This window comes from Zalophus californianus, chromosome 4 (assembly GCF_009762305.2).
Source record: "Zalophus californianus isolate mZalCal1 chromosome 4, mZalCal1.pri.v2, whole genome shotgun sequence".
NCBI lineage: Eukaryota > Metazoa > Chordata > Mammalia > Carnivora > Otariidae > Zalophus > Zalophus californianus.
In genome coordinates this window covers 61,717,253-61,742,571 of record NC_045598.1, presented here as the reverse complement: position 1 = coordinate 61,742,571, position 25,319 = coordinate 61,717,253, and the positions used below count along the sequence as shown (strand labels likewise).

At 39.0% G+C, this 25,319-nt stretch overlaps 1 protein-coding gene across 5 annotated transcripts in view; it reads right to left on the bottom strand.

The window, feature by feature from the left end:
- TNNI3K (TNNI3 interacting kinase) overlaps positions 1-25,319 on the bottom strand; it is a 315,373-nt gene that overhangs the window by 88,656 nt on the left and 201,398 nt on the right. For all 5 annotated transcript variants that reach the window (XR_003522330.2, XM_027606927.2, XM_027606935.2 and 2 more), the window contains 3 exons: positions 7,390-7,442; positions 7,012-7,064; positions 2,799-2,931 (listed from right to left, as the gene is read on the bottom strand). Coding sequence is in view for 4 of the 5 variants with exons in the window: in XM_027606927.2 (XP_027462728.2) it covers positions 2,799-2,931; positions 7,012-7,064; positions 7,390-7,442 (239 nt within the window). In the remaining variant the exon portion in view is untranslated. The remainder of the gene's footprint in view (positions 1-2,798; positions 2,932-7,011; positions 7,065-7,389; positions 7,443-25,319) is intronic.

Sequence of the window (25,319 nt, the reverse complement as noted above, 5' to 3'; positions counted from 1 at the left end):
TTCTTTATTTACAGACCACAAAATCATCTATGTGGAAAATCTCAAAGAATGTAGAAAAAAGCTACTTGGATGGATAAGTACATTTAGCAAATTTGTAGAGTACCAGGTTGATATTTAAAAATTAACTATATATGGTGATTAACATAACATAATAAAAAAATTAACTGTATCTTTCCTCTAGCAAAGAACCACTGGACATTGAAATTTTAAAAAATAACATGTATAATAGTATCAAACACAAAATGCATAGAGATAAGTGTAAAAAAATGTGCAAGGTTTGTATGCTAAAAACTACCAAACACACAGATGACAGAAATTAAAGAAGACATAACTGAAGGGAGAGCTATACCATGTGGACTGATTGGAAGATTCAGTATGCTTAAGTTGTCAGTTCTTCGCAAACTGATCCATAAACTCAATGTAATCTACCCAAAATTCCAGTGGGCTTTTTTTTTTTGGTAGAAATAAACAAGCTGAGTCTAAAATTTATATAGAAAAGCAAAAAGCCGAGAAGAGCCAAAGCAATTTTTATAAAGAAGAACATAATTGGAGGATTCATATAACCTGATTTCAAGATTTAACTGTAACCTTTCAATATAATATGGTATTAACGTAAGGGTAGACATATATCAATGGAACAGAGCCCAAAAATAAATACACATATACTGTCAATTGATTTTTGACAATAGTAACAAAATAATTTAATGGAGAAAGGAAAGTTTTTTCAACAAATCATGCTGGAAAATTAAACATCCATATTAAAAAACAAATTTTTTATGAAGAATTTTTTAAAAGATTTTATTTATATGAGAAAGGGAAGGAGAGAGAGAGAGAGGGAGCACAAGCAGGGGGAACTGTAGAGAGAGAGAGGGAGAAGCAGGCTCCCCATTGATCCTGGGACCCTGGGATCATGGGATCATGGGATCACGACCTGAGCTGAAGGCAGATGCTTAACTGACTGAGCCACTCAGGTGCCCAAAAAACAAATAAATTAACAAAAGAATAACAAAAACTCATACCTGTGCCGTTAGAAAAAGAGAACACAAGCAGATTTTATAAATATAAAACCTAAACCTCTAAGAGTTCTATAAGAAAACATAGGAGGAAATTTTTGTAGCCTTATTGATGCAACCATATTTTAGGAAGGATACCAAAAAATGTGATTTAAAAGTTTGATAAGATAGACTTCACTGAATTTAAAAACTTCTTTCAAGACATTGCTAAGACTATGAAAAGGCAAGCCACAGGCTAGAGAAAAATACTTTCAAAATGCATAGCAGATGAAAGACTTCTACCTAGAATCTAAGAACTCTTACAAGGAAATAATAAGGCAATCTGAACAAACACTTCACCAAAGAAAGAGGTATGAACACACATAAACATGTGAAAAGATTATCAACATCATTAGTTGTTAGAGAAATATAAAATAATACTACAATGATATACCATTACATACCTACTTAAATGGCTAATATTTTATTTAAAACAGGCAACAAAAAAGTCCTGTCAAGGATGTGTAGCAACTGGAATTCTAATCCATTGCTGGTGGGAATCCATAATGGTAAAAACACCTTAGAAAAACTCTTATCATAAGATCTAGTAGTCATCTCTTACATGTTTATTCAACAGTAATGAAACCATCCACACAAAGAACAGAATGGTCTTAACCATCTTATTCATAGTAGTCCCAAAGTGAGAATAATTCAAATAATCATCAACTCGTGAATGCATAATTAAAGTGAGATACATCCCAAAATGGAATATTACTCAGGAACAAAAAAAGAATGAATTTCTGAAAATCAACAACATGATTGCATTTATAGGACATTCTGGAAAAGGCAAACCTATAATGACATAAATCAGATGAGTGATTGGTGGGGGCAAATTTCCAGTCTAATGGTGAATACAAGTAAGTAAATAGAATGACAAGACATAAAAGCAACTCAAAATGAAAAGACAGAAGCAAATAAAATTTACCTTAAACCTCAAGTATGTGTATATTTTTCATGTGGTTAAATTCCATATCTCTACAGTCTACATGTACACAGAGTATAATGTGTATTATCACCAAAAATTAGGCTCACTCACAAAGCCCCATTTTTGGAAGGTATCCATTTATGTAATACAAAATTATTAGGAAAAGCAATTCTTTTCTATAATGTGAGACAAGCAGAAAACAGTCCTGATAGGTTATTTTTATGTGTTGCTACTTTCAGCTCACCCTTATATACACACTAAAAAGGAGCATCTAGAATCTAATCTCAAAAAATAAGTATTACAATGTCCACGTTATTTGCACCCACCTGCCATGTGACCGTAGTCATTTGTTGTTTTATTAACCACAGATAAACCAAAGCCTTAAACTTTAATAAAAATATACCAATGCTTGTGTGTGCCTGTGTCTCAAAATCACACAGATCATTAAGTTTTCTGGATTTGGCACACGCTTTAAAAGACACTGAGGGGCGCCTGGGTGGCTCAGTTGGTTAAACGGCTGCCTTTTGTTCAGGTCATGGTCTCGGGGTCCCAGGATCGAATCCTGCTTCAGGCTCCTGGCTCAGCGGGGAGCCTGCTTATCCTTCTCCCCACTGCTGTGCCCTTTCTCTCTCATTACCTCTCTTTCTCAAATAAATAAATAAAATCTTTTAAAACAAAAAAAACCCAAATTGAAATTGTTTACTTAATTCTCACCTTGCCCACCCACCGAGAGTAATAATTTTTTTGGAAAAAAGTGTTTCTTGAAGTCATGAAAATGCACAGAACTCTGGAAAACAGAGAGACTTTGCAGGATGTCTTACCTGGCTTGAGATGAGCGAATGGAATTTCACCAGTGAGAAGTTCCCACAGACACAGAGCATAGCTGAAGACGTCAGCTTTGATGGTGTAGCGTGTGCACTGCGTGAACACCTCAGGAGCCATCCAGCGGAGGTTCTGCATGTCCAGAAACATCCACAAGTCATTTACCAAGTGTTTAGTTATTCCATTGTAGAACAGTGTTTTTCTTAGTAAGGATTTAAGTGTTCTCACAATTGTTCTCAAAAGATATATACATAAAATAACATCGATTGCCCTATACTGTGCAATAAAATGGTGTGTTTATACATAAATAGCAGGTTTACTCTTGTTGCTCATTTTTACAAAGGGCATTTTTTAAATCATTGGAAGATCATGAGATTCACAATTCTTCCCAAAATATTGCAACAATATTAATCATCAAGTAACCCTGCATCTTATAAAGTGATGATCACAGTAGCAGCATTTTCAGTTTACTTCTAAGCACCTTACCCCTAGAAGCCATAGAAGCTTCTGAATAGCCAATCACAATTCACCCAAGAGCTCTATGCCTCCCTGGGGGTGAATCACACACTGTGGGAGGCACCTTCCCTCCTTTAGATCTTCAGGTTGTAATTTAGGAAGTCACTAAATCAGACCCCTAAATAATGCTTTCATGACTGAGAAGAGAAAGGACCGTAGGGGAGTGCCCAGAATATTCCTATGAAGCAGATATCTTACTGGCAGGATCACATCTGTCACACCTCCTTTGTTTGCCCAGTTGTGTTATTTCTGAATGCGGTTTGGGCAATAAATATTCCGGGAACAAAGTCTATAAAACGTTATAATCTTCTCTGTACAAAGTTTTATATTCATGTTTTGATGGCATTATTTACATTCTTTTCACTTGCAGTTATGTATTTTTTGGTTTTAAATATAAGTTTCCATTCTGGGATGCAAATGCATAATTTTGATTTATTTGTGGTTTAGGGGAAAGAGCAGTAGGTTTTGAGTTAGGAGATGGAAATTGCAGTTCTAGCTCTACCATTGCCTGTTTGGGCAGATCTAGAGAAATCTCATATGCTTCCTGGACCTCAGATTCCTCAAGGGCAAACAGAGGAGGCAGGCCCTTCCAGCTCTAAAATCCCATGGATCCATAACCTTATCAATGAACTTCACCAAACACCTTCTTTCTTTGTATTTCCACTGAAGGAAACCAGTATTCTTTTATTGTTCTTCCTGAAATTCTATGCAGAGCTGTCTGCTGATAATTCTTTTGAAGTGTCTATCTTATTTTGAAATCATGCATAATTACAGCATTCCAAGAATATCTCTGTTCTGATTATGGTGCTTATATGCAATTCTTCCACATCAGCTTTTACATTCCAAATAGTCTCCACTTATGTAGCAGATTATGCATTGTGTCACAACATTGCGTAAGTGGAAGTAGGCATATGATGTGCCCATTTTTCCACAGGGGAGTAATAGAGTAATTAGCCAACTTACACAAGGCCCCTTAACTAGTAAGAAACAAAATAGCCTTCAAAATAAATCTAGAGTAGTGTTGTGCTTAAAGACTACACTGCTAGAATAAAAGAATTACTTGCTGTTGGTGACATTCAATTCAATTTCTTCCAACAAAAGTTTATCTAGCCAGTCTGGATGTGTTTTAGAGTCACCCGGGGAAACTTAATAGATACGGGTACCCAAGATCAACCCCAGGCCAATGAAATCAGAATTTCTGGGCGTTAGATTCAAGTGGCATACTTTCTAAAAAAGTTTCTGAAGTGATTCCAATATGCAGCCAGGATTGAGAGCCACTGATTTAGCTATCTCTATGTCCCAGGTCTGCATGTCCTGTCAAAAAGAGGACTCATTCTTCCTACCTCCCTTACCTCATATCTTACCCTTCTCCTTTTGCTTACTCTACTCCAGTCATTCTGTCCTTAAACACACAGAGAATTTTCCTGCCTCAGGGCCTTTGCACCTAACGTTCCCTCTGTATTTCTCTTCTCCCTGTGTGGATGACTGCTGGTCAGGTCTCTCATCAGATGTTATCTTTCCCTCTTGCCCTATCTAAATGGCACCCCTACTACTCTCCATTCATATGCTGTGCTTTGTTTGTTCTTCATAACACTTATCACCACCAATATATATTTTGTTAATTTGTTCAGTGTCTAACTCCTTCTAGAAGAATATTAGCTCCATAGGAATAAGAAAAATAATTTGGTCACTGTAACATCCCCAGTTCCTAGAAGAATGTCTGGCATCTAGTAAGTAGTCCATAAATATTTGTTGGATGGATAAGTGAAATCTAACTGGGGAAACCAGCATGAATAATCCTGCTTACAATACAACATGGTCCATGATGTGGTTCCTGCCTTCCGCTCTAATGCATCTTTCACTCTCTCTTTCTCACACAGTGCATGCCAACAATGCCAATCTATTTGAAGTTCCCTTAGGAAGTCTGATATTTCTCATTCTCCCCTGTGACTTGGCTCACACTGTTGTTCATTCTACTGGCCACTCCTTTCTGTTTTCCCTCCACCTAATTTATGCCCGTTCATCTCACCTGAGCTCCCATGATGCTTTGTCACACCTTATTTACCACTGAATTTCCACACTGCTTTCAATCTATCTGCTTATTACCATGTTTTCCCCATTGGAAAATGAGCTCCTTGAAATTAAGGACTAAGCTCTTCTTCACATGTTGCATTCCTGGCCCTTTGCACAATGCCTGATACATGGTAGGCCCTCAATAAATGTTTGTAGACTGAATGAATAAGAGTTTAAATTAGCAGTGCAAAATGCACAGAAGCCCAGACAGAAAAGTGCATGGGGAGGAGGCAGCAGGGGGGACATTATGCAAGGAAAGGCACTTAAAATTGATAAAATTTCCTGGGTCTTGCAAGATGAGTAGACTCCTTTTAGGTGGGGTGGAGTAGAGGGCTATCCAGGCAGAGAAAACCACACCAGCAGAGTCACAGGGATATGAAGGTGAAAGCATGTTTGGGGAATGACCAGGAGGCTTGTGTGCTGGGCTACAGGGGACTTGAGAGAAGTTGCTGTGGGGGAAGAGGTCACGGAGGGGTCCTGAGCCAGACTGGGGAGGAGAGGAGGCTGCCAGGCAATGAATTTGGATTTGGGCCTGTGGGTAAGTGGATATCTTTTTTTTTTTTTTTAAGATTTATTTATGTGTGTGTGAGAGAGAGAGAAAGAGAGAGCATGCATGTGCGTGGGGGGAGGGGCAGAGGAAGAAGGAGAGAAGGTATCTACGCAGACTCCCCACTGAGCACGGAGCACGACACGGGGCTCGATTCCGGGACCCTGAGATGAGGACCTGAGGTGAAATCAGGAGTTGGATGCTTAACAGACTGAGCCACCCAGGCTCCCTGGGTAGTGGGTATCTTTGATGGTTTACAGGAGGAGGTGAATTGTCAGAACCCAATATTTGGCTGACGCTGCAAAGAATGAGTTGGAAGAGAATACTGGAGTTAGAATCCTACTTCTAGTTCAGAAAAGAGATGATGAAGACCTGAACTGAAGTGGAAAATGAGAGGTTGGGTTGAACTTAAAACAAGCATGCAAACAGACAGAAAAAGTGAGTAAAGTCAGTGGAAGCAGGGAAGGAAGGAATGGAAAATTACCTCAAACTTGGGTAATTAAATAACATAGGTAGTCTAGAAAGAGAAGTTACTTTTTGGGGGTGTGGGGGGAGCAAAGGAGAGAGCAGGTAATGAATTTAATAGCAGACGTTTTGAGTACAATTATTCATGCTTCAGACATTATAACTTCTATTTTACTTAAACATTGATGCTTGGTTATGTGACATATTGCCTTATAATGCTAAAGTAGAAGAAAAGTTGTTAATAGATGCTGGTTAACTACAAATTCTATAGTTAGTTATCGATTAAATGTTCACTCCACTACTTCATAAGAAGATCTAAAACCGAAAGCCAATTAACCATGCCTGCCATGTACTTTTTTTAGTTATATTTGAAACAAATTCTGTATCATTTTGCCCATTGCCTTTTCCAAATATATATCTAATCTATTTTTCTGGTAGAGCCTTGAAAGTGTTCTTTTGAGGGCTTAGTGCAAATAAAAACAACACAGTATCCTGCCTCTGGGACAATTACAATGCTTCCAGTTAAAGCTGTTCTCATCTCACTTCACCTCATGCTGAGTTTACACATTTTAATTGTTTCATAATTATAGGGAACACAAGCAGCAGCAAACCCCAGGTTGTTTTGTCATGTTGTCTTCGTCCAGAGACTGTAGAAATCTTGATTCTGAGGGAAGGAGAAAACGAATTCATGTCAAAGGAAATATCTTTAAAAATAAGGTCAAAATCACAGCTATAATTTTGAAACCCCAAGAAACCTCTATCTTATTTAAATGTTCACTTCCTTTCTTTTAGCTGGGGATATCAAAGATGAAAAACTGAAAATAAATGATATACTTTTAAGATTCAGGGTCACTGAAATTTGAATGACTTAGAAAAGTATAGCTGTCAGTGTGAAATCCATTTTCAGATTCGTCATACAATATGAGGGACCAACTAGGAATGAAGAAAGAGACTGATGTCATTCGGGATATTATTCATGGAAATCTCACCTCCAAAATCTGCCACCACAGCATGCCCATCCTCACAGAGAAGAATATTATGACTATAAAAAAAAAACAAAACAAAAAACAACTTTGAGTAAACTTTACTATTACTGAATCCAGTGCCTTAAGGAAAAGGATGATATTTGTTTACCCACAGGATAAAGAAGCTGCAAAAGATGACCAGAGATCTTAGGTTAGTGAGTCTGATTTTCTGAATTTTGCTAATTCAAAAGGAATATTTACAAAATCATTTTATATCTAACTTTCAAAGTATACAAAGTATCCAACTTTGTGTAGATCTTCTAAACTTGTCAAAAAGTCCCATTAGCTGGAGATCAGTTTTTCAAATACTTGAGGTTCAGTTGCTAATACAATTGTAACAGTGTCAAAGGCATCTCTGAGCATCTGAGAGTCAGAGCAAGGGAACCAGCTTGCTGGAACCCGAGGTATAAGGACAGTTCAAGTCAGAGCCCGACGTGAACACCGTAAAAGGACCCTTTGTGGAAAATGTCTTGGCCAGTATCTTCTAGCTACAATTCCAGGAAGAAGAGTGTTTTTTTTTTTTTTTTCAAAGATTTTATTTATTTATTTGAGAGAGAGAGAATGAGAGATAGAGAGCACGAGAGGGAAGAGGGTCAGAGGGAGAAGCAGACTCCCCGCCGAGCAGGGAGCCTGATGTGGGACTCGATCCCGGGACTCCAGGATCATGACCTGGGCCGAAAGCAGTTGCTTAACCAACTGAGCCACCCAGGCTCCCAAGAAGAGTGTTTTTTAAGACTGACACTAGCAAAACCACTTTTTAAGTTCTTAGGGAAGAAAAGGTATAAAGGTCATCAAAATCTTTCCAGACCATAATTCAAGCTAGATTAACAATGTCCTTCCTTTTCAAAAAGTAAATCAAGACTGGGAAAGCCCCAAAAGAGGTCGTTCCTCCCACATGTTGGTGAAATGAGTTGTGGGATATCTTAGGGACAAGCATATCATGATTCAAGATTGTCTTTGAGTGCTTCTTACTGAATGCCTTTCTTCATGCTCATTTCACATTTGGCTTGTAAATGAGTCATTTCAGTATTAGGAGATCCTCCACTGGATTTCTTTTAGTGTCCATAGGCTATACTATATTTATTTTATTGGCTCTATCCTTAATTGTTTTGCTTCGTGATCAATATAAGGAAAACACTATTATTTTCTAGTCCTGAATAAGTCCTGAATAAGATATTGAATCCTTTGCATAAGTGCTTTTTTGTTGCTGACTGGAGCTTTATTTACTAAGTTATTTTTGAACTCCCTTAGTATCATTAGTGACTTTTATTTCTGTGATATAGACTTAATCCTCTTTTCAACTACCAAAAATCTAGACTATGTTTAAAGTCACTGTGCTTGGAAAAACCCAGTGTAGAAGTAATCAAGGATGTCAAAACAAAATCCCCAAATCCTCTCTTTAACTACAAATTTATCAGTTGCTACATGTGATGAGATGACTGTCATGATAAAGAACTTGATAGCATCAGGAGCTCTCTGGAAGTTCAAGTACAACAAGAAAAATGCATCTAATTTTGTACCACTAGGTTCTTTGTAGGATTTATGGGAGTTTCAATACCACAATCCCTTGGTCTATCAAGGGATAATGGGTGTTACATTTTAGAGATATCATTAAAACACATACTGAGCATGGATTCCCCAATCATCATACATTTCTATGTATAGCATCCTGTCTGTTATTTTATTTTAATTCCAATTGGTTACCTAGAACAGTGGTTATTAAAAAAATATTTTTAGGAGTATAATCTCAACATGTAAAACAGATTTGTAAATGGATCTGCTGCTCTAGTTCAATATGGGGAAAGGCTCCCAGAACTACTAAACCTTCACTTTTTCCATAATAGTAGTCATCCAGGCAATAGCTTAAAATCATGGATCTTGAGAAGCCCTCAGATAAGTTACATCTATATGGAATATTTAGAAAATTTCTTCCAAAGTAAATATTTTATATTATTCAGAATGATGTTATAGCAGCTAGCTGGAGTTGGGGTGGAGCGTTTAGCAAAATTTTACCCTTTTATCAAAGAAATTGGGCACCCAGTACATCACGGTATGAGAAGCAGGATATCTCAGGATGCATGGATTATGCTCACTGCTGTACCTCTGCTGTTTTTAGCACATGCATTACATAGAAGCATTCAATAAACATTTGTTGAACACATAAAAGAAATAGAAAATAGTCATGAGTATTTTTTGAATACCACTCATCAATCTACTGATAAATATTTAGAATTCACAGAATCCTACAATTGGAAGGGACATTAGAACTAACTTAGCATAACCCTCTTAGTACCTAGAAGAGTCCAAAGCTCAGAGAACTTCATGTATCAATGGAGATTACAGAGGTAACTAGTAACAGTGAAGACATAGACTCTAGTTCACGAAGGCCATTCTTTCAGAACTTAGAACAGGGACTGGCAAACAGTAGGTGAGAAATGCATTTTATGAATTATTCTTGTGTTAGGTTATGGACCTATCCCCACAAGCATGACATTTACTTTCCTCACATTATCAAGATACTCTGAGAGATGCAAAGTGAGGCAAGTTATGAATTTCATCTTCAAGGAACTTAAAATCAGCTGATAAAAATAAAGATGAATGTGGGTTATGTAAGAATTCAAAGAAAATTGTGTAGGTTAAAAAAGGAAATTATTTTTGAAGTGGGACTGGAGGGAAAGTCTGTAAGTCTATAAATACAATTTGGCTGAATGCTGGTCATATACCAAGAAATTCTCTATATACTGGAATATAGTGGTGAACAAGATAGGCAAAGAGTTTGTGAGCCGATGTAGTCAGGAGGAAATGGGGCAGAAGATGAAGGGAGAAAAGAAGTCTAAGTTGGGGGATGATCTTAGAAAGGTCAAGAGCTGGGGACGCCTATAGTTTCCATCAGGAATTACAGGAAGATTATACTTCCTAATTGGAGTACATGCTGCAGAATAATGGAGGAAAACTGAGTGAAGGTGGTGTTGGATTATCACAAGGAAAGATGAAAGCCGGGAAGGGAATTCTAGGCCTGATGCATGGAGATAGCACATTTTTATGCATAAGGGCGATGCTCTGAAAGCAGAAAGATTAGTATTCAAGAATAATTTTAAGCCCTGGGTACAGAAAGTAGAAAGAGGGGAAAATAAACAAGATAGGATTAATACATCAAAACATCTGAAAAAAAGTGTCTAGGTCTTGGGATAGCTTAGATATAGAGACTAAAGGGAACAGAAAGCCAAGGATCATCCTTCATCACACTTCAAGTTTTCTAGTTTGGAGTTCCTAAGCACAAGGCAATAACATATCCAATTAGAAGGGATTGTCTTACTAAAAACCCTATGCTTTTTTCTTAAGATTTTATTTGTCAGAGAGAAAGAGACAGAGAGAGAGCACAAGAAGGGGGAACAACAGGCAGAGGGAGAAGCAGGCTTCCCGCTGAGCAAGGAACCTGATGCCGGGCTCGATCCTAGAACCCTGGGATCATGACCTGATTCAAAGGAAGAGGCTTAACTGACTGAGCCACCCAAGTGTCCCAAATCCTATGCATTTTTATGAAAAGGGTAGTGGCTGAAGTGGGAGGCTGAGAAACTTCAAAGTCAGTGTTTTGCTTGGCAAGATTGGACTCACTAGACAAAAAACTATTATGTTTATCAAACTAAAATGAACATGAACTCGGGCGCCTGGGTGGCTCAGTTGGTTAAGCGACTGCCTTCGGCTTAGGTCATGATCCCAGGGTCCCGGGATGGAGTCCCGCATCGGGCTCCCTGCTCAGCGGGGAGTCTGCTTCTCCCTCTGACCCTCCCCCCTCTCATGCTCTCTCTCTCATTCTCTCTCTCAAATAACTAAAGTCTCAAAAAAAAATGAACATGAACTCTTGTGTTCTTAACAAACAATAGCAAATTACACGAAACAAAGGATGAAGTGACACTTTAGGAACACAAGGCTATCTGAGTTCAGAGCAGCAAATGGAACCAAATGTCAAAAAGGATGCTATGAAAATAATACTGCAGAACTTCAGGAAGGGCTGGAACAAAATGAAATTTTCTATTTACTTCAAGGTAGTCTTTTGGATTTGTCCACTCCTTCTCTAACCACTCAGTAACAATGGAAACTAATTTTTAGAACTACCTCTAAGATTCAGCCATTCATTTTTTAGTTAGTGCTGAGTGATAGTTCCTATCTGGAGTGAAATAAATAGAGATAGGCAGGGGTGAAGCTGAGAGAAGCTGTGCTAATCAGTGACAGCACTAAGGCTTTGTGGTGGCCCTTGTGGTGGGTCAGAGAGTCATCAGCATCGGGGTTGAGGATACCTAGGGAAGGGGATGAGCTTAGAGCTGAAGTCAGTTAAGACAACAGAAGTGGTACAATTATTATTAGTGATAACTTCAAGAGTTTATTACTGAGATTTGTTCTGAATGGCAAGTTTTGAGAGGAATGAGAGTAGTGAAAATTGTGGGGCAGTAACAGCGAGGGTAGCAGTCAAGAAAAAAGGGAGTAAATACTGGATGAGAGCCTCCTTTGGGCAAGCACTGATTTTTCCACTCCTCATGGATCCACTATATGGTTGGTATTAGCCTATGCACCCTATGGATGGATAACTGAGGATCACAGTGGTTGCATAAGATGGCCAGTATCACAGCTAGTAAGCGGTGGAGGCAGCATTCAATTCTCAGGCTCCAAAATTTGCCCTTTTTAGAAGCTGACTTCCACATCACCCAGATAGGCCCTGAGGAGCCAGGACTCTTCCAGCTTGATGTCTAGACAGAAATTCCAGAAAATCTGCTTGAGTGAAGGAAGACTGGCCAGCTAGTGCTAAAAAGTTCTGTGTTCAATGTATGACTATAAGGTAATGAGAATGAAGTCAACAAGCTACATGGAAATAAATCTAATACACCTCTGATCCACAAAGACACAGCAGGCAAACACTAACCTTCTTCCCTTCTGGGTTTGGTTAAATAGGTCATATGTAGATGAACGAAGCACAGTCCCTGCGAACAGGAAACTTGCAATCTGACCTGGGAATCCAGCTAGGAACACAAAGAGTGTCATCAGGATCAGAAGAGTGAATGGAAACAAGGTGATGGGAATTCTAAGACTTTTTCTTCCTTAGGAGACCACCCAGGAGGTTCATTTTTATCTGTCTGCTTTTATATAAAATTCTGGGGGGAGGCAGTTTTCTGTTACACATGACGCTTTACAGAGCATCTTCATGGATATAACATTTGGTGGAAATAGCCCTGTGAGTCAGGCCCTTTGGATTTGAATTTGATAGACGAACAAACCTGTCAGTAATTGATTGAACTAGCACTTTAGCACAAGTCCTACCATCTGGGGGGAAGGGATTGAGAAATAAGGGGCAGGAGATGAGAAGAGTTAGGTTACAGAGGAAGGAAGGAGGGCAATGGTGAACAGATGTTGTAATATACACACATGTACACATAAGCAGTACACACACACACACATTTGCTGTGTGGAAACATCTTTAAGGGTGACATGCTCCTGAGGAATGCTCTCCAGATAGCAGTAGGTTTTGTAGCCAGACAAGAAAGTTCAAGAGATAAACATCAACAAGCCCTTCATTTTTACAGTAATTTTTGTCTTTTCTGGATTTAACATGTTGTTTTCATCCAAATGAGTGTGGTTTTAATAGTCCGCACTATTTGCGGACTTGTAATTTAGTTGTGTTGAGTGAGGCTCAAGCTCCAAAGCAAGTAGCTTAGCTGATGAGTATGCCAAGGTCAACCTTGCAGCATCAGTAGCTCAAAGGGCTTTATTGCCGTCTTTGGTGATCATGCCTTACAGGAGAAACGGTATGCTGGAATGGCAGTGGTTATCTGCACAGGTTTACCCTCCCTGCTGTGAAGGCCTCATTCTGAGGTAGAAACCACAGTGCCTGCTTTCAAAGAGATGACAATCTGATTGGGAATGAAATGCAAACTGACAGGAAGAGACATTATCATACATAAGCTAGAATGTAAAGTAGCTTTTACTGTCAGAGACCTAGAAAAGAATATAGTGACTGTGAGAATTAATTCTGGAAAAGATCGTTAAAATAGAAGAGAAGATCTTAAGAAATAGGTTGAAGAGAAGGTAGTGTGTAGGAAAAGGACCCGGAGTCAGAACACCTGGTTTTTGCTGTTAGTAGTCCCATAAATTTGGACAAATAATAATTTTAACTTTTTGAATCTTCCTTTCTCATCTTTAAAACTTTTGAGAGGAATGAAGAACGTTAAGAGATCATACACAGAGGGGCACCTGGTTGGTTCAGTCAGTTACACGTCTGCCTTCTGCTCAGGTCATGACCCTGGAGTCTGGGATGGAGCTGCATGTTGGGCACCCTGCTCAGCGGGGAGTCTGCTTCTCCCTCCCCCTCAGCTCCTTCTCTCTCTGGCTCACTCTCTCTCAAATAAATAAACACAGTCTTAAAAAAAAAATCATACATGGAATTTTGTAAATTCTGAACTGCTAAATAGGTATTGGTTGTTATTAATACATGGAGGACCTAGCTTACAGAGTGTTTGTACAACTTACAAACAATGCCCTTTGTAAATGATAAAGCCGTGTACTTGGTAGGTATCAAGTGATGAGTCTTGGAAGCAATGTGACTTTCTGGATCAAAACCCACAGGAGAAACTGACTTCACTATGGAGTATTTCAACTTATTCTTAGCCCAAATAGTCTCTTCTCCTTCCATTCCCATTGTCTAATTCTTTTTTTTTTTTTTAAGATTTTATTTATTTATTTGAGAGAGAATGAGAGAGAGAGAGCACATGAGGGGGGGAAGTCAGAGGGAGAAGCAGGCTCCCCACTGAGCAGGGAGCCTGATGCGGGACTCGATCCTGGGACTCCAGAATCATGACCTGAGCCGAAGGCAGTCGCTTAACCAACTGAGCCACCCAGGCGCCCCTCCCATTGTCCAATTCTATAAAACTATTGCTGCTTTGATTGAATGACCGCATTTCACCTAAAGGAATCTTTGTTCTCCTGACCGCATTGATACCACAGTGTTTGGAGTTGCCTCCAGCTTTGTCTTTTATCGTGATTTGGGTCAATTGTTTACGTAACAGAACTATTTATCTCTTTGAAATGTCTGTCCCTTACAGATGACTCCACAATAAAGTTCTTTTAACCCTAACAATGCATGCACTTAGCAGAATACAAAATAAAACTGAAGGCAAGATTTACTTCATCCAATGTGAACACAGTCCATGCTCGGACCTTCAGTTCTTTCTTCCAGAGTAACACAGTTCACTTTCAGAAATGAATAAGCTGTTTTCAATGTGGTGTGTGTGTGTGTGTGTGTGTGTGTGTGTGTATTTATATCTTTTAAGTATTTTCTCCAGTTTTCTTTTAAACAAAAGTGAGTGGAAGTTAAATTCTGCTGGTTCTTTTTCTTTATGACATTTTTTTTTTACTCCAACCTCAGAACTGAGTTAATTTAATGAAGTCATTATGTAAGCATCATGAGTCTTTTCATTTTAATTGCCTATATTGAAAATTTACCTAAAGTGCTCAGATGATTCATAATCAGTTGGTTATGCACTATAGTCCAATACTAATTGTCACTATTAATCAGACTGGCCTGATTATTAGACCATTTTCCAATTCTGACTTTCTTCCAGAGCCAGACTGAAGTTCATGATGGCCTTAGAAGGTTCAAGGTGACTTGCTACTCTCACTCTGCTACCATTAAGACTTTTTTTAAGTCACTTAAAAAAGAAACATAAATAATAATTCATTTTTTTCTGAATTATAGAACCATGTAATTGTTTGTGTCAGTTGCTACTAACAAACACTAGTTTAAGGGCACCATGGCCAACCTCTCAGTGTCCTATTTGAAGAGATGACAGCCTCAGAAGTGTAAACCGAATAACGCAACAGCAATGCTCCCCAGACTTGCTATAAGCCACTGTTTTCTGATAAATGCCTGAAGGTGATTAACTTACATGATTAAAGACACATGGCTATTGGCATGCCTGGAAGCATTCCAAGGGTTAAATCAGTGGAAGCAATTAGGCTTCATTTTGAATCTCATCACACTGTGAAAGTCATTAGTTTACAAACAGATCTGCCTGACAAGCAATCATTCAAACCTGATGCTGAGGAGTCCCGGATCTGCCAGCTGCCACATTTTGCTGGTGGTACTACTTGATGGCCCAGAATTCTTTTTCGGCTCCAGACCTCCCTCTGGGGAGTTACCACCTTCTTGACTTTCAGCCGAGGCAATACACTGTTCTCTACTATTAAGCTCCCCTTAAAAACCCTTTCTCAACCTTTGCCACTACCAAACTAAATGTGGCTCTGTACCTCTCAATATGTAACCCCCGTACCCTCATCTGCTTCCAGTTTGTTTCAAGTATAAAGTGCTTCCTAGATCCTTGAAATGCAGCACAGCTCAACTCTCCTCACTTTGGAGCTCTGTGCCCTTTCCTAAAAAAATACTTCCAAGTCATGTAGATCATCTCCTTGCGGTCACAGATGTATTCTCGCGTGCTCTTTTTTTTTTTTTTTTTTGACATTTTTCTTCCTCTGATTTTATCTTTCTATCTCTGCTTCTTACATCATAGGGAACAAAAGCAAATAAAAACTCAGTATCTTCATGAGGGGTGACTGCTGGGGATCCTGTGTTTGAGCCTCAGGCAATGGAGACAACACATTTAGGTTCAGAGATATTTGTTATTTCCTTATTATGTACGTTGTGTGGTGATTGTACCCTCGGCAACCACTTGAAGGCCCCTCACAATTTGGGCTGCACACAGAAACCTGGTTAACAATTGTAGGGTTACATAGGAAATCAGGTACTTTGTTTGCTTCATAGCCTAATAAAGCCTCCACCTAATATTCTGGACATCTTTGTACCTTTGGGCCCAACATAAACTGTTCCAGGGCTCTTGCCATAATCAGAAGATTTTGTTGTTGTTGTTTCTGCCGGAAAAGTGAGGCCACTGGAACTCTATTTTTTTTGGATTTTATTTCATCAGGGTACCCCTCCTTGACAACGGCCAGAGAATCCCAAGCCTAGGTTTCCCTATTAATCCCTGTGAAGCTAGTTCTTCACTAAAAATGAAAACTGTAATTTTATTTTTCATGCTACCAGAAAGCAACCCTATTTGGCTTCATACATACTGATTTAAGATAGCTTGTATCTACCATTGGTTCTTAAGAAAAGCATGTCAGGGAAAACCCACATTGACAGCAAAATAGATCCCCAAACTCATTCAGGAATAGCAATATACAGATCTTGAACATAATATAGGTAAGAGAAGGAATTTACCAAAGCCCCATATCATTAACTTCTAAACACTGAAAGCCTAATTTCAGTGAACTCTCGGAAACCATGGAAACAGAACACTCCAATGAATGCAAAGGATTGTAGAACCTTGACTTTTTCTAAAACAAACTTCACTCTGTCAGTAGAAGTGTATTTGAAGGCTTACCTCTAAAGCTATTGGATTTGTCCCATTGCCAGTGGGATTGAAGAGATGGATTATAAGATTTGTATTGTGGTTAAACCCATTTATTGAGAGTAAGGTGAAGAAAACACCATACTCTTCACTTATTATTTGCTCAACACCATGAAATGCAAGTGGAAGAGTGATAGTGACTGAATAAATCGAACGACACACACTCAGGCTATTGATTGTGAGGTTTCTACGAGTTAGTGTCCTAGAATCAACAAGCAAGTATAATTGCTGTTTCTAGGTATGGCTACAGTTTTGCTTATGTCCAGGGTATAATCGTATGATGATGAGGCATCTTAGGTATGCAAACTGCAAAATCTGAACTCTATAAAGGAAGAATTTGAAGAGCTTTTTTGTTGTTGTTGTTACTGTTTTTTTGCCAAGGTTACCTGATTGAGCCCCTGACTAATTGTTATTTTTCCTGCCTCACCTACTTCTTTTCCCTGATCTCTGAGGATCTAAGCATGTCTCCAGCCTTTGTTAAGTGTGTTATATAGATGCTAAGGGCCCCAATGACTCCTACCGAAAAGTGTGCTAGGACTCTTCCTACCCATGTTTAAGAATCCAGATCCAAAACTGATTTCTTTGGCAACGTGCCTTCTGAACATAAACAGTCAAACACATAAGGTCTGTTTTAACCCTTTATCTCTGCAGGATAAAATTAAATCCTGGATGCTAATGGGGACAAAGAAACAAGGCCAGAGAGAGGAGAGATTAAGAACACAAATATATAAAAACACGTAAGAGAACAAAAATCTTTTGAGTTTGGCGTGGCAGGCACAATTGATATTTTGTGTGCCAAGTTTCCTGTTTAAAGACCCTGAAGTAGGTGTACATGTGTTGAGCAGTGGAGGGCTGAGCTTAAAAATAACAGTTGAGAGGAGAGCTGGGCTTTATCAGCAAAGAAGGTTTCGTGACTTAAGTAGAGCAGCTTCGGACCTGGGCAACTCCGCGAGAGCAGGCGAGGCAGCTCTATCTCTGACAAGAAGAGGCTATGCTCCTGCAGGGCTCGACCTCTAAGGGAGTGTCTCCTTCTAACCTGAGCCACCAATGAGTGTTTAAAAAGTATGGCTTTGGGGTGGAGTCTTTTGGGTTTTCCACCTAAAGTATCATATCATCTGCAAACAATGAGAGTTTGACTTCTTTGCCAATCTGGATGCCTTTTATTTCTTTTTGTTGTCTGATGCTGAGGCTAGGACTTCTAATACTATGTTGAATAGCAGTAGTGATAGTGGACATTCCTGCCGTGTTCCTGACCTTAAGGGGAAAACTCTCAGTTTTTCCTCATTGAGAATGATATTCGCTGTAGGTTTTTCATAGATGGCTTTTATGATATTGAGGTATGTATCCCCTATCCCTACACTCTGAAGAGTTTTGATCAAGAAAGGATGCTGTACTTTGTCAAATGCTTTTTCTGCATCTATTGAGAGGACATATGGTTCTTGTTCTTTCTTTTGTTAATGCATTGTATCACGTTGATTGATTTGCGGATGTTGAACCAAACTTGCAGCCCAGGGATAAATCCCACTTGGCTGTGGTGAATAATCCTTTTAATGTACTATTGGATCCTACTGGCTAGTTTTTTGGTGAGAATTTTTGCATCCATGTTTATCAAGGTTATTGGTCTGTAATTCTCCTTTTTGATGGGGTCTTTGTCTGGTTTTGGGATCAAGGTAATGGTGGCCTCATAAAACGAGTTTGGAAGTTTTCCTTCCATTTGGGGTGGCTGGGTGATAGACATTGGGGAGGGTATGTGCTATAGTGAACGCTGTGAATTGTGCAAGACTGTTGAATCACAGATCTGTATCTCTGAAACAAATAATGCAATACATGTTAAGAAAAAAAAAAGAAGAAGAAGCTAGCAGGAGGGGAAGAATGAAGGGGGGGAAATCAAAGGGGGAGACGAACCATGAGAGACGATGGACTCTGAAAAGCAAACTGAGGGTTCTAGAGGGGAGGTAGGTGGGAGGATGGGTTAGCCTGGTGATGGGTATTAAAGAGGGCACGTTCTGCATGGAGCACTGGGTGTTATGCACAAACAATGAATCATGGAACACTACATCAAAAACTAATGATGTAATGTATGGTGACTAACATAACAATAAAAAATTAAAAAAAATAAAAAGCATGGTTTCAGGGGAATGTGTTTGCAGCCCTTTGGGAGGCAGGGATTTGTAGGTAACTCAGGAAAGGAACCGTTTACCTATTGAACTAATCTGAAGCTATGGCTTTTACGGTGGTATCTTTATCTCTTCTTAGCACAGGGAGACTAAATGCCCATATTTGTGCAAAAGGCCAGGTTAAAAATGTACTTAGTCCCACATGCCTTCCATCAAGGACGCTTTGAAAATTCAAAAGAAACGAACGGGTCTATTTTTTAAAAACTCACTGAACCATTCAGCTTCTCTTCAGTTGCTGAGAAGAGGAGCTGTAGGTTTTTTTCAAGACACTAGATAGTCTATCCCCGTGGGATAGAAATATTAGTCACAGAAATATAAGTTAACAACCATGACGGTTTAGGGCTACTCTAGTTCTAACCCTTTGTCAATGCTCTGTGACTGTCCCCACAATACCCTCAGCTCCTGCCTCCCCTTTGTTCATCCTGTCTTCTCCAAGTTTGAATCCACTTCCAATTTCCTCTAAATAAATATCCCCATTTTTCAACATCCTGTTCAGTGATTTCTTCTTAGCCAGGCTTTCGCAGTGCTTGTCTCCAATAAGATTATAAATTCCATAGGAGTAAGACCCATGAACCAGGGAAATAATCGGTGATCAATAAACTCTTATTGAATTAAAATTTCTTCCTGATACTGGAGGAATAAATGGCAAGAAAAACTGGGAACAATGGGGGGGATTTTATGGGGAGATTATATTCAGCTGTAACTTTTCCTAAATTCCATAGAATGAATTCTGTATTTACTCAGGTCAAATTGTTGTTTCATGTTTCCTAATAAAGGTCCAAATTTGTGACTCTGAATATATTCTCTGAGACTTAATACCTTAATTTTCCCATTTTATTCTTACTCCAGGCAAATTCTTATCTGTCAGCTACCTATATAATCAGCATTTACCCAACAAATATCTGGGTAATATTTATTTGGCATCCACCACACTGCTAGATATTATGCAGGACACAGAAAAAGCTTTAGAACAAACCCACCTTTCCAGTAAAGATAAGGAAATGAGCTAAATAAACACTTCTCACTCTACCCCTCTAATCACTGACTGCCATGCATAAGTCTGAAGCTCTATTCACCCCATTTACTCACTTCCCCCATGCTTTTCCTGACCTCCTAAATCCTAGCCTTGCTTCAAGAACAAGTTGAAATCTTGCCTCCTTTTTGAAATCTTAGCCAAATATTCTAGCACACACCAATAAATCTGAGACTAAATGCCAATAACACAATTTTCAGTTCCATACATTTGGTACTTGGTTCACACTCTGTTATTTTTTTTTCTTTTTCCACATATCTATTTCCCCAGATAGAGCAAAACTATTCTTAAGTGAGTTTTTTATCCTTTGCTCTCTAGGACTTGGCAAATTATAGCAGCTCAAGGAACATCATGATTGTGAATAATCAGTATAGCTACTGATACAACATCCTGCTTTTTTCACAGTAATCCTCTGGGCAACATTCTGTTGTTCTCCTCCCCTTCATAGTCAATGTTCTTGAAGGCTTTTCTTACACTCACTTCTTCTACTTCTTTACTGACCAACTCCTCTTCAATCTACTAGTCTCATCTTTTTTTCCTTCCACTCCAATAAATCCTTTTTCCAACATGAACATCTGTGCTGCTCAATGCCATAGACTCTTTAGTCCTTGAACTATCTAATCCTGAGCACTTCTTCCTGACCAAAGTGCAGGCTATCACCATGAATCCAGTTACCCAAATAAGGACCAGGGAATCTTCCTTGATTCCTCCCTGTTCTTTAACCCCTCCATAAAATCAGTCACCATGTCCTATTGATTCTGTTTTTCTAGTATGTTCTGCATCTGTCCAGTTATGCTTTCTATGCATTGAGCCCTTATCCACTTTTGACAAGTCAGTAATCCAAAAACAAGTTTGTTTGTATCCCATTTGTAGAAAGTATTACCTATAGGAGATCTTCTTTGCTAGTCATGGTATTAGGCATTAGGTAATAATAATAATTAACACTTATACACACCATGTACTCGGCATGGTTCTAAGCAATGTGGGTTAACCAATTATGGTTAACAATATCACACAACCCCATGAAGTAGATATAATTATTATATCATTTTGAATATAAATGGAATTGCAGCAAGGTTCAGTAACTTCCCTAAGGTAACACAGCTAGGTACTTTGAATTCCTCAACTCATTTACTCTCCACTGTAGCCTTATATGGTGATATTAATATTTCATCTTACACCTAAGTATTTAAGGCTGAGAAGCTTAAAATAATTTTCCTAAGGCCACCCATTTGGTAAAAGTGTCAGAGTTATGATTAGAATCCACAACTAGTTGGCTTCAAAATTCATTTACTGTCCTCCACACATGCTTTGAAGTTGCCACACAGAGTGATTTAAGAAAAGTTAAATTGGAAAGTATGGACTGAATTTCTCATCTGTTGCATTAATTTGGGAACATTTGTTTTGAATATTGTTTTTAATGGAAGCAAAGAGGATGAGTGTTAAAATAGTGAAGTCTATAAGTTAAAAGAAAGTAAGTATAACAAAGCACAAAAAATAGTGACCAAGGAGAAAAGTCTGAACACAGAGAGGAAAGAGAAAACAGGACCAAAGGAAGGAGACAAAAAGGGTGGGGGAGTGGGGGTGGTGGTGGACAGGACCTATGGGAGCTGAAGGAGGAGCTAAGCTGAAGCATGAATTGCCTCCATGGTGTTTAGAACATCTAATGAGAATGTGTTAAGAGAAAATGTGATATGTGACTAAATAGTTCAACAACATCCATATTTCATGATGTTGGCTTTATGTGACTAGGTTACTCAGGAATCTACCAGCTGAAACAAAACCAAAGATACTGGGTGATTTTGTTCATGCTTACCAATCGCTACCCAGACTTTGCGTGCAGCATGGAAATGACAGATGATTAGTATTCTAAAGAAGTCTATAAGCTATCCAACAAGTTGTGGATACTTTGTATTCTGCACTTACCCAATACAGCAGAACATTTTGTTCCTAAAGAATTTAGTATGCTTTGTTTTTTTGGTTTTTGATTTTTTTGGGCAGGAGTTTGGTTTTGATTTGTGTGTAGTTCTACTTAACTCTATGATGATGGAAACAACAGTTGTAAATGTTACCCACACCCCCTGTATAGTCAAAGAAACAAATGCAAACATCAATTTGAGTGTCTGGTGTCTCGAAGGTGATGAAAGTTGGTTAAAGAGTGTGGGTGGAATGTGGAAAGAATATAGGACTGGGAATCAGAGCACTTAGGTTCAAATATCAGTTCTGCTATTAAGCCTACTGAGTGACTTTGGGGGAAGAAATTCATTTACTGAACTTCAAATTTCTCTTATTCAGGATTGTGAGGTTTTTTTAAAATTTTTTTATTGTTATGTTAATCACCATACATTACATCATTACTTCTTGATGTAGTGTTCCATGATTCATTGTTTGTGCATAACACCCAGTGCTCCACGCAGAATGTGCCCTCTTTAATACCCAACACCAGGCTAACCCAACCCCCCACCCTCCTCCCCTCTAGAACCCTCAGTTTGTTTTTCAGAGTCCATTGTCTCTCATGGTTCGTCTCCCCGTCCGACTTACTCCCCTTCATTCTTCCCCTCCTGCTATCTTCTTCTTTTTCTTTTTTCTTAACATATGTTGCATTATTTGTTTCAGAGGTACAGGTCTGTGATTCAACAGTCTTGCACAATTCACAGTGCTCACCAGAGCACATACCTTCCCCAATGTCTATCACTCAGCCACCCCAAGCCTCCCACCCCCCACCAATCCAGCAACCCTCAGTGTGTTTCCTGAGATTAAGAATTCCTCATATCAGTGAGGTCATATGATACATGTCTTTCTCTGATTGACTTATTTCACTCAGCATAACACCCTCCAGTTCCATCCACGTCGTTTGCAAATGGCAAGATCTCATTCCTTTTGATGGCTGCATAATATTCCATTGTGTATATATACCACTTCTTCTTTATCTATTCAGCTGTCAATGGACATCTTGGCTCTTTCCACAGTTTGGCTATTGTGGACATTGCTGCTATACACATTGGGGTGCACGTACCCCTTCGGATCCCTACATTTGTATCTTTGGGGTAAATACCAGGTAGTGCAATTGCTGGATCATACGGTAGCTCTATTTTCAACTGTTTGAGGAACCTCCATACTGTTTTCCAGAGTGGTTGCACCAGCTTGCATTCCCACCAACAGTGTAGGAGGGTTCCCCTTTCTCCACATCCCCGCCAACATCTGTCATTTCCTGACTTTTAATTTTAGCCATTCTGACGGGTGTGAGGTGGTATCTCATTGAGGTTTTGATTTGGATTTCCCTGATGCCAAGCGATGTTGAGCACTTTTTCATGTGTCTGTTGGCCATTTGGATGTCTTCTTTGGAAAAATGTCTGTTCATGTCTTCAGCCCATTTCTTGATTGGATTATTTGTTCTTTGGGTGTTGAGTTTGATAAGTTCTTTATAGATTTTGGATCCTAGCCCTTTATCTGATATGTCATTTGCAAATATTTTCTCCCATTCTGTCAGTTGTCTTTTGGTTTTGTGGACTGTTTCTTTTGCTGTGCAAAAGCTTTTTATCTTGATGAAATCCCAATAGTTCATTTTTGCCCTTGCTTCCCTTGCCTTTGGCAGTGTTTCTAGGAAGAAGTTGCTGTGGCTGAGGTCGAAGAGGTTGCTACCTGTGTTCTCCTTTAGGATTTTGATGGACTCCTGTCTCACTTTTAGGTCTTTCAACCATTTGGAGTCTATTTTTGTGTGTGGCATAAGGAAGTGTTCCAGTTTCATTCTTCTGCATGTGGCTGTCCAATTTTCCCAACACCATTTGTTGAAGAGATTGTCTTTTTTCCATTGGACATTCTTTCCTGCTTTGTCAAAGATTAGTTGACCATAGAGTTGAGGGTCCATTTCTGGGCTCTCGATTCTGTTCCATTGTTCTATGTGTCTGTTTTTGTGGCAGTACCATACTGTCTTGATGATGACAGCTTTGTAATAGGGCTGGAAGTCCGGAATTGTGATGCCGCCAGCTTTGCTTTTCTTTTTCAAGATTCCTCTGGCTATTCGGGGTCTCTTCTGGTTCCATACAAATTTTAGGATTATTTGTTTCCATTTCTTTGAAAAAAGTGGATGGTATTGTGATGGGGATTGCATTGAATGTGTAGATTGCTCTAGGTAGCACTGACATCTTCACAATGTTTGTTCTTCCAATCCATGAGCATGGAACGTTTTTCCATTTCTTTGTGTCTTCTTCAATTTCTTTCATGAGTATTTTATAGTTTTCTGAGTACAGATCCTTTGCCTCTTTGGTTAAATTTATTCCTAGGTATCTTATGGTTTTGGGTGCAATTGTAAATGGGATCGACTCCTGGATTTGTCTCTCTTCTGTCTTGTTGTTGGTGTATAGGAATGCCACTGATTTCTGTGCATTGATTTTATATCCTGCCACTTTACTGAATTCCTGTATGAGTTCTAGCAGTTTTGGGGTGGAGTCTTTTGGGTTTTCCACATAAAGTATCATATCATCTGGAAAGAGCGAGACTTTGACTTCCTCTTTGCCGAGTTGGATGCCTTTGATTTCTTTTTGTTGTCTGATTGCTGTGGCTAGGACTTCTAATACTATGTCGAATAGCAGTGGTGATAGTGGACATCCCTGCCGCGTTCCTGACCTTAGGGGAAAAGCTCTCAGTTTTTCCCCATTGAGAATGATATTCGCTGTAGGTTTTTCATAGATGGCTTTTATGATATTGAGGTATGTACCCTCTATCCCTATACTCTGAAGAGTTTTGATCAAGAAAGGATGCTCTGCTTTGTCAAATGCTTTTTCTGCATCTATTGAGAGGATCATATGATTCTTGTTCTTTCTTTTGTTAATGTATTGTATCACGTTGATTGATTTGCAGATGTTGAACCACCAGCCTTGCAGCCCAGGGATAAATCCCACTTGGTTGTGGTGAATAATCCTTTTAATATACTGTTGGATCCTATTGGCTAGTATTTTGGTGAGAATTTTTACATCCATGTTCATCAAGGATACTGGTCTGTAATTCTCCTTTTCGATGGGGTCTTTGTCTGGTTTTGGGATCAAAGTAATGCTGGCCCCATAAAATGAGTTTGGGAGTTTTCCTTCCATATCTATTTTTTGGAATAGTTTCAGGAGAATAGGTATTAATTCTTCTTTAAATGTCTGATAGAATTCCCCTGGGAAGCCATCTGGCCCTGGGCTTTTGTTTCTTGGGAGATTTTTGATGACTGCTTCAATTTCCTTCATGGTT